General features: G+C 35.3%; 1 protein-coding gene across 26 annotated transcripts in view; it reads right to left on the bottom strand.

The window, feature by feature from the left end:
* lrrfip2 (leucine rich repeat (in FLII) interacting protein 2) overlaps nucleotides 1-14,637 on the bottom strand; it is a 216,545-nt gene that overhangs the window by 41,821 nt on the left and 160,087 nt on the right. For 16 of the 26 annotated variants that reach the window (XM_028817457.2, XM_051935774.1, XM_051935780.1 and 13 more), the window contains 4 exons: nucleotides 14,036-14,080; nucleotides 6,765-6,896; nucleotides 6,237-6,308; nucleotides 1,066-1,236 (listed from right to left, as the gene is read on the bottom strand). In XM_028817457.2, the coding sequence (XP_028673290.1) occupies nucleotides 1,066-1,236; nucleotides 6,237-6,308; nucleotides 6,765-6,896; nucleotides 14,036-14,080 (420 nt within the window). The remainder of the gene's footprint in view (nucleotides 1-1,065; nucleotides 1,237-6,236; nucleotides 6,309-6,764; nucleotides 6,897-14,035; nucleotides 14,081-14,637) is intronic. The other 10 variants (XM_051935779.1, XM_051935783.1, XM_051935800.1 and 7 more) reach the window with 1 other exon arrangement.

Raw genomic sequence — 14,637 nt, 5'->3', positions numbered from 1 at the left:
TGGCCTAGTCATTCTGTACCCCTAATAATGCCCTCTCTCTCTCTCACCACTTCACCACATAACAGGTAATGTGCGGTGAGCATACTAGCTCTAAAATGGCTGCCATCACATCATCCAGGAGGATGCTACACATCAGTGGTGGTTAAAGTGGCTCAGCACTCACTAAAGAATTTTGAATAGTGAGAAAAGGGCTGAATATATGTAAAGAGGGAAAAAGGTTGGGAGCATGCACTGATACAGCACATTGCAGCACCATAAAGAATTAATATTATTATTACTAAGAAGAATTCCTGGACAGGATATCGGGCCATTGCAGGGCAAATACATACACACACACACACAAACAAACACATATCAAGATGAATTTAACATTGTCAATTCACAAAACCTACATGTCTTTACGGGAGGATACTGGTGAACCCATAGTAAAACTACTAAGACACTGGGGGAACATGCAAATTCTACGCAAGGAGCAATTAGGACTTGAAGCCCAGTCTCCTTTTTGAGCGGCAGCAGCACTTCAACTGTGCCACCCTCTATTAATCCATGCCACTGGTAATTCCACGAAAATAAGGCTAAATAAAAATGCTTTCCTAAAATTAAATGTGTATCAAAGGATTTTCAGGAAGAAGATAAGGCTACTTTTGTAGTGATCAAAGAGTACAGTATCTAATGAAAGGAGGCGAGAGAGAGAGAAGAAAGGTCCACTAAGAGAGCAACTTAAAAGACAACAAGAGTGTTACAAAAAAGGGCAGATGAAAATAAAAGTTTTTTGTACAGCTAAGAGGGTACTTTAAGTGTGACAAAGTGGCTTCATTGAAGTTAGCACTTTAAAATTAGTTTTTTTTAATCATTATTTTTCAAAAGGAATATTTGTAGATTTAAATGTGTTCACTGCAAGTCTGAAGAGAAAGGAGTCACTAGGTAACTGAAGAATGGATATATCACAACTCTTTACTCTATAGCATGGTGTGTTGCTATGAAAAACTACTTTATTCATTTCCTCACAGTTAATGAGCTGTGAACCTTTAAATATAAAGTAGAAATCAAATGTAAAAAGACTACCTTTGATTTCTCTTCATTCTCTCGTAGCATTTCTGCCATTTGCTCTTCCATTTCCTCAACCACATCTTTCAATGTGTCCACTTGATAAATCAGATTTGCCTTTTCATTATCCAGTTGTGCATTGGAGACCATTGCTTTCTTGTATTTTTCCTCCACTTCAGACAATGAATCCTAAAAAATTACACGACAAAGACTATTAAAAAAAAAGTGCAATTTGTAAAACATGACAAAAATAAAAAATGTTAAGAGCCTATGAAACACAGATGTTTAAGGGTTCTTTCTAATATTTTAAACACTCCTTACAAAATAAGGCCCTGTTGCAGTAATTTTTTTAAATTAAAAAGTGTACATTTTTGGACAAACCATGCAAATCACTCCACAACAAACAGTAGCGTAGAGAATACACAGCAGATTAAGGTATTTCTTTCTATTTAAACAAATGGTTCAATTTTCTTAAACAGTGAACACTTGTATTTAATCAAACACCTCACTGCAAACAACTTTCTATAAATAAGACATAAATAAAACACTACAAGTTGTAATTTGTTATAAAAATGAATCACTACAGTAGTTCAAATCAAACACTAATAAAAAGCCTAAAGGGCATAATGGAGGTTCAATGCTGGTAGGATCCACATATTTACCTTGTTGTGTTTTAATTATGGAGATCTTTTGCTGGAGTGTTACCAACCATACTGGGCACACATTCAGAGAGAGTGTTTAGTAGCATAGATATACCTTTTATTTATTTTTTTTAAATCTACTTTTGACAACTCAGAGATTTTTGTTTTATTTTCACCAAAGAACAGTGGGCAGGGCATCCTCTGTTGTATGCATCTTACTTCTGTACCTATTTCATAATTTTATTTTTTATACATGCTCTTAATGGCTGTATAGTTGGTCTGCAATACAGTATTCCCTTTTCACAAGAAAACCTAGAAATATCTTGCTGGGAAGAGCATGAATTTTCACTGTGCATACATAGCTATTGCATCTTTGTCACGTGTGTTTAGTTTGAAATCTTTAATGTCACTCATCATTATTACCTAAGGTCACTAAGAAGGCAGTATGTTTTTTCCAAGGCAGTTGTCTCAAACAACCATGCAACTGCATCTTAGACAGTTTCTGTCCTTAGTTAATCATCCCACAAAAGCATTTTATCCAATTGTATACATTTCAGCAGCTTTTGAAGGGTTGCGGGGAATAGAAGCATTTTCATTTGTCTTTGCTGGTTCAGCCAGGTGGTGTTAGCTTCAAAACAGTATCATTAACATTTGCATATATTACTAGTTGGTTATTTTTTATCATATGTATACAGTATATGCCATACATGTAATACGGATAAATGTGTTCTTTACTTGTTTTATTAATAGTGTTTAATTATCTTATTTATTTTAGCAAGAATTTGTAATTTATTTTATGATTATTGAGCTACTACATTTCATTCGAAGACTCTGCATTGAATGCTTAATAAGCATAGGCTTACTAATTAAAGGGTTAAAGAGCTGAATTTGGTTGACTTGTTTCTTTTTGGTTGTAGTAGGCTGCTATCTTCTTGTTAACAACATTATTGAACATTTTATTAAATCAGAATTGTGGATTGTGATTAAGAGGAGTGTTTCACTTTGATTTAGCTTGTTTCTGTGTAATGCCAGATGCATATATGCATTAAAATAAACATTTTTGTCTCCATTTTACTTGTAAAAAAGTTAGCTTTATTGATTGTTTTATTTTAGTAAAAAATGTATATGTCATAGTCATTCAACAATAAGCCCACAATTCACTTGTTCAAAAAAAGTTAAAAAATGTTTCAGTCTACAGTTTATTCTTAATGGAAAAGCGCATACTTTAACATGGGACAAGAGGTTTATATATGACTGGTTATGTAGGAAAAAAAAGATATTGGCAGTGGCATTATCCAATTCTGAATTCATGTTATCAGTGGTCAATATTAGACCTAAAAATCCCAATAAGGGCATCCCTAAAGAATACTGCTCGACTGCCTAAATATTTCACAAAGAACAGTAGCCAAGCTAATGGTGGCTTGGAATTTGGAGGAAAGCTATTGCAAGTTGGGGCAACTGTAGACAAAAATATATAATTCTACGAGTTTAAAGTGAAAAGACTTAATCAAAATGCAAGGAAAAATAGAAAAAGCAGCAACAAAAACCCACCAAGAACTTCACTTAGGGCTACACACTGGGATGTAAAAAAAAAATCATAATTTAAACATTAAAATGCACTTTAGCAGGCAAAGTTCGTAAACAATACAAACAGTGGTCTACTGAGTGTTACAAAAACGTGTCACATGGTTAAATGAATCACCTGTCACCTTGCCCTCAACAAATGGATGAAGTACATGTGTAATGTCTACAGGTTTGAATTCTTGGTTTTTTTTTCTTGTATTAGGAATTTGGTAGTTTTCGCATACCCCTTGGGGACAGAGCGCAGGGTCAGCCATTGTGCAGTGCCCCTGGAGAAAGGGCAGGTTAAGGGCTTTACTCAAGGGCCCAGCAGAGTAGGATCTCTTTTGACAGTAACACGGATTCAAAACAGCAACCTTCCAGGTATCAGTGCAGATCCTTAGCCTCAGAGCCACCACTCCAGCCCATTTCTTACAATAAAGAGTTTTATAGGCTCTGTCATAATGTGAAGTTTGCAGTGGGTGTAAAAAAAAAGAATCACCCCTTCAAAATATTCACATATTGTTGATTTGCTGCCTGAAATGAAGACATACACAAAAATATTTTTCCAGCTGTATTTGCTCAAAGCAACTTATAACAACTAAGTGAAAGATGTAACAGCAACAGTTTAGAAAAGAAAAAAAAAATTAAAAAACAATCACTGAGATGGTTAAAGGAACACAACCCCCACCCCAAAATAATTTCAAATTCAATAAGGTGTAACTAATCACCTTTTCGAATGCACACCAAGCTAATTGGTCTCCACCTGTGATCAATTGTAATCGCGCTGATTAGTTTTGCATACAGAACAAAATTCCTAAACAAATTCCAAATGCAACTGTGTAAATGTGCATGTTTTGAAGGGGGTGATTTTCCATTGTACATTCTTAATATGGATGCTTTTGGAGGGCAACGTAAGTATCAATCAACACAAAGTTTTTAAGCGATCACGTTCATCCTATAAAGAAGTATATTCTGTTCCTGACAGGTATGTTTCAGGATGACAAAATTCATCCACATACATACATAAGGAAAAAAACAATTTGAAGAGAATGGCAAAGATGTAATTTATATACATCTAGTGAAACACATGGACCTTCGATCCTAAAATAAAATAAAAATAAAATTTACATTTTATTACCCAACATTTTTTTTAATTTTCAAAACATATCAGGTCATACGCTCTCGAATAAGAACATGATCAGGGTTCTATCCCCATTACTTTGCAAGTAATATATGTACAAATTGTTACCTCTGCCACTTGATCCCATCTCATACGACTTATGGAAAATTCTGAAGCTGTGCTTGAGGTTGTTTTACACCAATATAATAAAACCATCAAATGATGTAGTATATCTAGGAAACATTGTACTGTATCCCTCTAATGAAGATCCAAACACTTGTAGAAATCAATGCCAAAGTGCACTGAAGCCGTTTGGACGGCTAACTGTTGGTTCAATGACCTATTAAACTGGTGTCTGTTCTATATTGTCATTTTCCTGTACATATTATTTTTACATTATACAGTCTTCTAAAAACCACACAGGTGGTGATATATAAGAAATTGGCAAAAAACAGTACTCAACTTATAAATAAGCACTACTGTAATATAATGTCAATTGGCATTTCCTTGTGTGACGGATGGCTGGGGCCCATGCCTGGCCGGGATGCCCCTTCACCTCATCTGCCAGGGGGACAAGGGTGGGAAGCCCAGTATCTCCCCCTGGATGCTAGATGGCAGCCTCCCTGGGTTGCAGCCGGGACTCAGACTCCCCCAGGGCTTCATGGGGGTTGGAGTTCTGTGCTGCTTTCTGGAGTTCCGCAGGTGCCGCCAGGGGGTGCTGCAACAGGAGCTGCTGGCCCCTTTTGGGCACTAGTTTCGCCTTACCCGGAAGTGCAGCCGGATGTCGGTAAACAACCACCTGGAGCACTTCTGAGTACCCAATAAAAGGGAGCCAGCGACCACCACTCAGCGGCCAGAGTCGGGAGGTGGAGGACAAAGCTTGCTGAGGAGGAGTGGTGGAAGAGCGAAAAGTGCTTGGTGTAACTTGTACTGTGCTTGGGACTGTGTTGTGGCTGGAGGGATTACAGGGAAGACGTGCCCTCCAGCTGAAGAATAATAAACAGTTTATTTATTTTACCCGTGCCTCCAATGTCAATCTGTGTCAGGTTGGGCGCTATATAGCGTCTTCTTACACTTGTCATATCTGAATTTATTAAATATGTACTGCCATCACTATAATCACTTTAGTTATACTTGCCACTTACTAAACTAAAAAATATACGTGGAAATAAAAAGAATTACTTGAAAATACATATGATTACATATGATATTAATGATTAAATTGTTTGTAATGACTACTTTATTCAATCAAATTTTTTAACTATATCACTCTATCCTAAATATTATGGAAATGGTTCATTTTGACTGCTTAAAATACAAATGGTGCTCAAGAAAATAGATATGGTTTCAGAATTTATTTCACTCTTCCGCATGAAAACATATTTAGCAAATTTGTATTTATATACTTTATAAAAGTCAGACTTATGAAAAACATGTTTATTCACACATTAAAAATGTTGAACATCACTGTCTACATTTTCTGACTCTACCAGTGAGCTATCATCTGATAGAACATTAACCAGTGTTTTCAGAGTTTGTCACGGTGTAATGTGCCAGGAATTTCATGCTACTTTCCAGGTATTGGGGAAATGATTTGATCAGATGACTTAGACACCCAAGAGATACAAAAGATGCAAAATTTAACACAGTTTCATAACAGGAAAATAACATCCTTATATACCTCTAAACTGTGCCAAGCAGCTAATGATTATCTAAATTATGCCATCTAAAACAAGTACATGCTTGAATAGTGTTCTTGTAATTAGTTACTAATACCATAGGTTGGTTTGAAAAGAAAAAAAAAATTGACAGCCACAAATCAGGCAAAGAAACAGAAGGCATGCTCGGGGCTCCAGCCCTGATACCTTGAGCTCTTTAAGTCCCTGCATGTATCTCCCCTCTACATCTTGTATCTGGTCCTTAAGATCATAGATATCCTGTTGGACACATGGAACGAACCATTGGAGAGGTGCATGATGGCCAAAATGAAAAGGAATTATATTAAAACAGACATTTTGCTGGCCATGCAATGAAAATATTAAAAGGGAAAGAATGGTTTATTTTTTCATAGCATAAAAGGAAACAAACATTAAGCAAGAAAAGTAGATACGTTTGAAAAAGAAGTGTAAAAAAGGTAAATCCATGCAATAGGATAATAGCATGCAATAGCTAACATTTTAACAGTGCATTCAAATCAGCAATCACTGTAAAGATTGCTAGGAACATGTAAAGTTCCTTAATTAAATAAATACTTTCCCTGGTTTAAAATGTAATCTTTTTGACATTAATATATAAATAATTATGCAATTACAAAGCCCTATTTTTATTTGCAGCATAATAACCACTACATGTTAATTATCCCTTTATATTGGCACAAGTTATAGTACACTTACCCGAAGTTCACTAAGTGATGCATCTGGATCTGCTATACTGCTTGTCTCACCACTTCCCCTCCGTGAAGATGTGCCGCCCAATGAAGCCAAAGTAGCAGTAGAAAGTCCAGGTACAGCATTACGTGATACTGGCTATGGGATGTAGAAAACAATGGGCATAAAAACATTTATACACTGTATATTATACCTGAAATTTAATTTTCCTAAAAAACAAACTAAACAAATGTATATTAATTTTTATTTTAACTAATTACAAGTTTGTTTTATGTTTAAGTGATACTATAGTCTTGATTGTCTTCAAAAATGACATTATCTAGTTGGTAGAGATGAGGAGTTCTGGTAGATATATATGGTCTCTAAATAAGATATTACTGATGGGGAAGAAATTGTTCAAGTAATTATATCAAGAAAAGCTGCAAGCAAAAGTGATGGAAGAAAAGACTGCCGCGTTGGTCATTCTTTGTCTTTAAGCTGGGTCAAAACACATAATGGCATCATAGAAACAGATTGCTAGCCAAACCAAAAATACAATCTGTCAAGATATAAAGAAGATAGTCTGTATGCCCATTTAACAAAAACATTTCTGTACACTTGGCGATTGACATGAGGCGGAAAAGAAGTAATTCCAGTCCTCTAAAGGAACCCAAAGATATATGACAAACCAGTTGCAGTAAATGAAAGCCACTATGTAATTCTAAAATGATAAAACTGTAAAGTTTGCAGATACAGTTGCATTTCACTTCCATAATTTAAAAAAAAAAATGAATAACAGGTTATTTTTTATTTTTTATTAGATCTAATGGATCAAGTTTTTTGTGTCACAAGGATACAATTTTTTTTTGTTTTGCTTCAGTCAAATAAAAAGGAAATTATTACAATATACCACAGAATCTAAGAGCAATACTTAATGTAATGAAAAGTTAAAAATTCACAATTCTTGCATTGCAACTCAAGTATTGTTATATTATCAAATCATGAAATATTACAAATTTCCACCACAATGATACCTGATGCTAATCACACATTGTCTTGTTAAAGAGCCTTATCTAGAGGCAGTACATTGCAACCTTTTTCAGTTTAAAAACTCTCCTACTATCTTCTTTTTTAAATGACTATTAACTTCATACAGTATTAAATATGAGCTGCTTGTTATTTTAAATAGAATAAAATGTGCATACTATTCAGAGAATAAGCAAATATGAAAAACACAAATTTCAAATGCCAAATATCATCTGCTCCAACATTAGTGTTGCAAATATAATAGAATGAATATTTTGCAGCAAAACATATCATTGTACAGTGACACTGTATCACTCCTTGCACACAACATAATATTATTAGCTTACTAGTAATGTAACTTATTTTCGAGATATCACTGCTCCAGTTAAAAAAAAACATTTCCATTGTGCAAAAACCAAGCAATAAATCCTAATTTATATGCAGTGTTCATGCATGATATACTTCTGCATACTGTAAGAACTTTATTCTTTTTTTGAGAAAACTGACAAAAGAGAAACTGTACAACAAAATAGTGCTGGGCAGTATACCGGTTCATACCGAAAACCATTTTTTATTTTTATTATGATATGGATTTTTCTTATATGGATTTAAAAGGTCGGATGTGGACCATTATGTTCAAATGTGTGAATACTGTTTCTATACTACTGAATAATACTGCAAGCCAAGTTGTACTTGTTTTATTTTTTTCAATACTGTGTAATGTACCTGGGTACTGTGTAATAGTGTGATGACATTTCTACTTTATTCTCGCCGTTTGTCGAGATTAAAGTCGACATGTTGACTTTATTCTCGTAATTTGTTATTAAAGTAGATCATCATAAACTAAACTTCATCTTAAAATGAATATTTAATTTACTAGATTTTCTCAAACCCCTTCATAAGTTATGTAGCACATTAAATGCTTTGTTTTAAGTGTCTTAAACTGACTTCCTCTTGCACTAAGAGGAGGTGCAGGCAGCACACAGAATACATTAATTTCATGATATTCCTGCTCCCTGAACATTTAGAATGCTAAGATAATACTTGATATAATTTTCATGATGAAATGCATGAAAGCATGTATTAATCATGTGTGGGCACGGTGGCATGGAGGTTGCACTGCTGCCTCACAGCAATGGGGTCCCGGTTGTTCCTTGCTTTGAATTTGCATGTTTTTTGGTGTGTTTACTCAGCATGTTTCAGTTTCCTTTCAAAGTCATGTAGGACGTGGGGTTTTGTTCTGCTATATTAACCCTGCTAGTGTATGTATTGCTCGTATTCACCCTGCGATGTGCTGGCGCTATGTTCAGGATTTGCTCCTGCCTCGCACACAATGCTTACTGTGATGGGTGCAACCCTAAATGGATGGCATAATTAAACATGTATAACGAAGATTTTTTTAAAGTTCTGAACACTCCGTGGTCTAAGTTTGTAACTACGTTTAATTTCACAGAGACGTTTATCGTGTGGTGATTGGTTATGTGGAGAAAGAAAAAGGAAAGATAGGAACTGCGGGTTTGGTACATCAGACAGAGACAGCACTTATGCAATAAAGAAAGCCCGCTCAGAAGAACATGCATTGAATTCTATGTTAGTGTCTCTGACCACCAGATCACAAACCCAATATTTACACAATATTTAGGTTAAACCCGTGTGATACCCATTCATACATCCAGTTTTTTGGAGCCTCGTCACACCTGCCATAAAGTTCTCTACACTGAAGGTACACCTGGGGACCCCGTACTTCGAGGGAGCAGCACTACCATGCATGTTTAATACCTGCTTTAATGCATTTCATCATGAAAATTTATCTTAGCATTCTACATTTTCAGAGAGAAGGAATATCGTGAAGTGAATGTATTCTGTGCGGCGAAGTCAGTTTAAGAAGCGCGTACAGCGATTAACAACTGGGTCGGGGAACACTTAACACAAAGCATTTAATGTGCTACATTAACTTATGACAGGATTTGAGAAAATCTAGTTAAATTAAACACTGATTTTAGGATGAAGTTTAGTTTATGACATTCTACTTTAATGACAAAATAAACTATGAGAATAAAGTGGAAATGTCAACATTAATCTCGACATATAGTTTTTTTTTCCTTCACTGTGGCCCTAATACGCTTCCACAGGGCTATACCACAAATAGCATTATAAATGCAGGTTGCAGTTTTATTATTTATGTATATAGAATGATGGTTCAGTTAGTAAAGATGTCATCACCAAGTTGCACTTGTTTTATTTTATTTTAATTTGGTGAATACTGTGTAATGCACCTGGGCTTTGAAGTCTTGGAAGTAATAGTATTATTACTGGAAGTTGCACTATTATTTATTGTATTGTTGTTTTTATTAGTTTAAATATTATGCAGTTTAATGATGGTAAAGTTGTTTAAAAAGTCACCTTAACGTGTCAGTGGACAAGAGATTGTTAACATTAACAAAGTGTAGTTGGTTTACAAAAAATATTTACTATTTATTCCTTTTCTAAGACATGTTCAATGCAATACAACTTTTGACAAGCACCTCTGGATATTTTACTAAGTCTAAGTGCCTCTTTGGATGGTTGAAAATATGTTGTCAAAATTTTAGTTTAAGTTGTTTGCAAAATTTGTTCAATAAAAAGGCTCTGTATTTTGACTATATCTGTCATGCAATGCGATTCCTGCTCTTCATTAGTGCCACCCCCTTGAAAACTATCACTTTATGGGGCCATGCAAACCTGTATTAATACTTGTGTGCACATTAAAATGTTTTTTTGTACAATGTACAATTCTCATGACAGTGGAATAGGTTATTCTTAGCCAGTAATTGCAGTGGAAAATGTGGTTAACATCCACTCATGCATGGGAAAAAAATACCGTCCAATACCGTGAAACCGTTATAATTTTGAAAAATACTGTTATATAGAATTTTGGTCATACCACCCAGCTCTACAACAAAATAAAGGAAAACACACTTATTACATAAAATATGCTTTAAAAAATTTTCCATCTGGACTAAATTCTGGTCAAAACAAACAGCAGTCTTAACACTTACTCGTAATAAAATCTCTAAAATGAAAAATGCTAAAAATATTGTTGTTAGATTTAAGTACAACTTTTAACAGTACTGACTACAGCATTCTGTCAGAATGAGCTAAGATTTATGGTTTCTTGCATGATTTAGTTTATGCCTATTCAAATGTTAACAATCTATACACAAGTGTGATGTCTGTACTTTCACTGTCTGTAAATGGATAAGGTTGTCTGATGGGTTACCTGCTTTGCAAACCTGATAGTTCAGGTGCACTTGGAAGAGAATATTTCAGCAAATAGATGATTTTTTTTTAAGAATTATGTCATGTTGACGTATGGTCTTTCCAATGTACACAAAAATGTTTAATCAAAATTTAACTAAATACTGCATTAACATTGTATTCTCAATTTTATTTTCAGATGAAACTAATAGTTTCTCAATCAAAAGGGTTCTCACTTTATGCCACAGCATACTATCAGAAGTGTGTGGTACGTATGAAACATAACAGAGGAAAAGGACTGCAAGATGACAGTTTATCATCCCTTTCCCAGATGGCCCCTTTAACCATTTGCAAATGGATTTCACTGAACTGACATCATCAAAGAGGCGTAAATTTTATTTGGTTATAACTGATGTGGTGTACTTATGGGTAGAAGGGTTCCTCTGTAGACATGCTGATCAAAAATCAGTGGCAAAGGCCTTGGTGAATGTGGTGGTGCCCTAGTGGGGGATGCTCTGGAAATTACACTCAGACAATGAATCATATTTTGTTAACTCAGTGATGTATCATTTATTTGAATGGCTAAAGATGCACCTAAAACACTACTGTGCTTATCACCCATTGAGCAGTGGAATGGAGGAAAGGTCAATGTGACGTTGAAAATGAAACTGGCTAAAGTACATGAGCAAACGTGGTCTTTCCTGGCCAGATGCCCTTCCACTTGTCCTGGCTGCAATGTGTGGCAGGACCCACCGCTAAACAAGACTGTCACTTTTCGAAGTGCTGACAGGTCAGCCAATGCAGGTTCTGATGCCTGGAGGGTGGGTCGTACTGGAAACCGTTGATTGGGATCTCCCTCGTTTCTTTCAGGTATCCAGAAGACGTTAGAAGGCAGTACACTCCCAAGTAACAGAGTCCTGGAGACTGGCCCATCCACTGAGGTCTCTGACGAGAGGATCCATCCTGGGGATTGGATTCTGGTTTGAGGCACCTAGCGAAAGCACTGGCACCAGCTTGTAATGAAGGTAGAAGGTATCGACTCTTGGATCCACCAGGTGCATTGTAAGAAGACCACCTTTGGAAACCTGGCATGAAAATCAAGATTCTATTCGCAATTTGGGCAGTGTTCTTTTCCCTCTGGACTCATTTGTCCTCGTTACAAACTAAGGACAGTGTATGAAGAGTCAACAGGCCCTCACTTGAAACAGCTATATGAAAGTGTACTTGGACTAATAAAGCCTGGTGGGCCCTGACAAACTTTATTGTTACTCCAATACGTACTGAATCTTGTTATTTTTGTTCTAAACCTAGGATCTCTCTCTCTGATTCCTATTTCATCTCCCTATAATCAATCTACCTCTTTTCCTTATATCATAAATATGTCTTGTGTGTTTGTTAATCAGATGTTTCTTAATTGTGTCCCGCTCCCCTCCACTGATCCGTCTGATCCCCTTTTTGATGACTCTGATGAAGATTCTTTTGTGTGATCATTTTGAATGCTCAAAGGGGGGAGTGCGGTAATTAATCTGGACTGTTATGATATTTTAATAGTTATGAAGTTTGAATTTTTTATCGACAGACAGACAGACAGACAGACAGACAGACAGACAGACAGACAGACAGACAGACAGACAGACAGACAGACAGACAGATAGATAGATAGATAGATAGATAGATAGATAGATAGATAGATAGATAGATAGATAGATAGATAGATAGATAGATAGATAAACTTTATTAATCCCAAGGGGAAATTCACATAGTAAGCACATTTAGCAAAGGTTATCATGTAATGTAATGTTTTCAAATACCTAGGGCAGCTGAGACGGGATGCAAGCAGACTACGTCAGACTGTCAGCAGCAAACTATGTTTTATTTACTGAGTGAGAAAGGAAGCTGCCTTTTTTCTCCAAATAAACCTTTTGTGTTTAGGGCCAAAGATTGAATTTTAACTTCACCTGTCCACAGGACTAAGTTCCAAAATGCCTCAGTCTTATGCAGATGTCGTATTACAAACTTGATGCCATTTTTGTCATCTGATTGCATAAAAGGCTTCGTTCTCATTGCTCTTCAATGAAAGCCATGTTTGTGTAAATAGCAATGCTGAGCAGAGAAGTGCAACACCACTCCCTTCTCAGCTTCACCGGCAAAAATGTTCCTGTCCATTCAATCTAATAAGAAAATAAGACAACTTTTTTGTGTAAATGGATATCAAACACCTCACTAATCTCAACAGTCAAGACTGAATAACTCAGTTGAGGTACATACCACTGACTTTTTTATATCATCACAAATTAGCTCTAGGTGAATATTTGTAAGATGAACTTTTATTTTGTAGTAGGGCAGTTAACCAATAAGTGAGATAAGAATGTCCCGTAGATAGAATATTGTTTGAATATATACAAAAGTGCATTTAAAGTTCATGACATTACATAACTAACTATACATTGTCATGAAGTATGTGCCAAGCATTAATATAACATTTAAATTACTATCTTTCAGACAATAGCAAACATGCTATACTACCCAGTACTCAAATCTTGTTGCCCATGTTAGTTAAAAAGACTTCTATAATCTGGAATTTATTTAGCAAGTGCAGTTACTGCACATACACATTATTCCACCCTGGCAGTACAAAGTACCTGCTATTATATGCAAATCAGCATTTAAATTGTCCTGTCAGCTGAAGTTGCAGAGACAGTGTGCTGTAGTACTTAATTTTAATATGAAATATGTTTCATGTTAATTTATCACAGGCTATATATACATACGTAATTTTAAATCTAATACGTTACTTAATAAAAGGAACTTACTGATATAAACTGAATGTATACATTAATTAAATTAAATGTCACCTGGATAAAGCTGGTTGAAGGCTGTTTTTATTTGATGAAAGAAAGAATTTTGTTTAATTGAAGTAAAAAAATAATTTTGATTTTATTATTTAGAATGGGAGAAGATATTTAAAATGTGAATTGCTCTCCTTTTTACCTTAAAATGGAATACAGAAGACATTTTTAAGAAATTCAGCTTACCCGAGAAAAAGTTTCAGTAAACTGCTTGTCGCTCTTTTCATCTAGCTGGCAAAAAAAAACAAAAAAAAAACAAAAAGAAATTTGGTTAAATATAAATTACATGCAAAACAAACATCCTAAATGGCATTGCAACTGTCACTTCTTGCACGGGTTGAACTCTCATGGCTGCTCCAAGCAGTTTTTACAGGCTGAGCCCAAACAGGGTATGAGGGGCATTAGGCGGTCACCAGTACACAACATCCAAGGTTGGCTCCTTGGTTTAGCTCTAGTATGCTCTGGGCAATGGTCACTTGAATTACAATTAAAACTTGTACATCTTTTTATATCAACTAAGTAGGTGTAGGGAAGAAGAGCTTTGTCTTATGTTTATTATATTCTAGTGACTATATTGACTGCATTCTTGTATTCGCCACTAGCCAAAGGTCTGAAAATGGAATTTGTAACTTTGTTCAGCAAATTAACAGGAATAATATAGTCTTTAATCATAACACTAATATAGTGTTTAATTTTTATATTGTTTTGCATGGATAGCTTTAAAAGAATACTTTTTTCTTGTTAGCTTAGAACAAAGAGGTGCACAGAAATCTTGACATGGTTGGAAA

This window comes from Erpetoichthys calabaricus, chromosome 13 (assembly GCF_900747795.2).
Source record: "Erpetoichthys calabaricus chromosome 13, fErpCal1.3, whole genome shotgun sequence".
Lineage (NCBI taxonomy): Eukaryota > Metazoa > Chordata > Cladistia > Polypteriformes > Polypteridae > Erpetoichthys > Erpetoichthys calabaricus.
The sequence above is the reverse complement of the archived record's forward strand: the minus strand, read 5'-3'. Positions and strand labels throughout refer to the sequence as shown.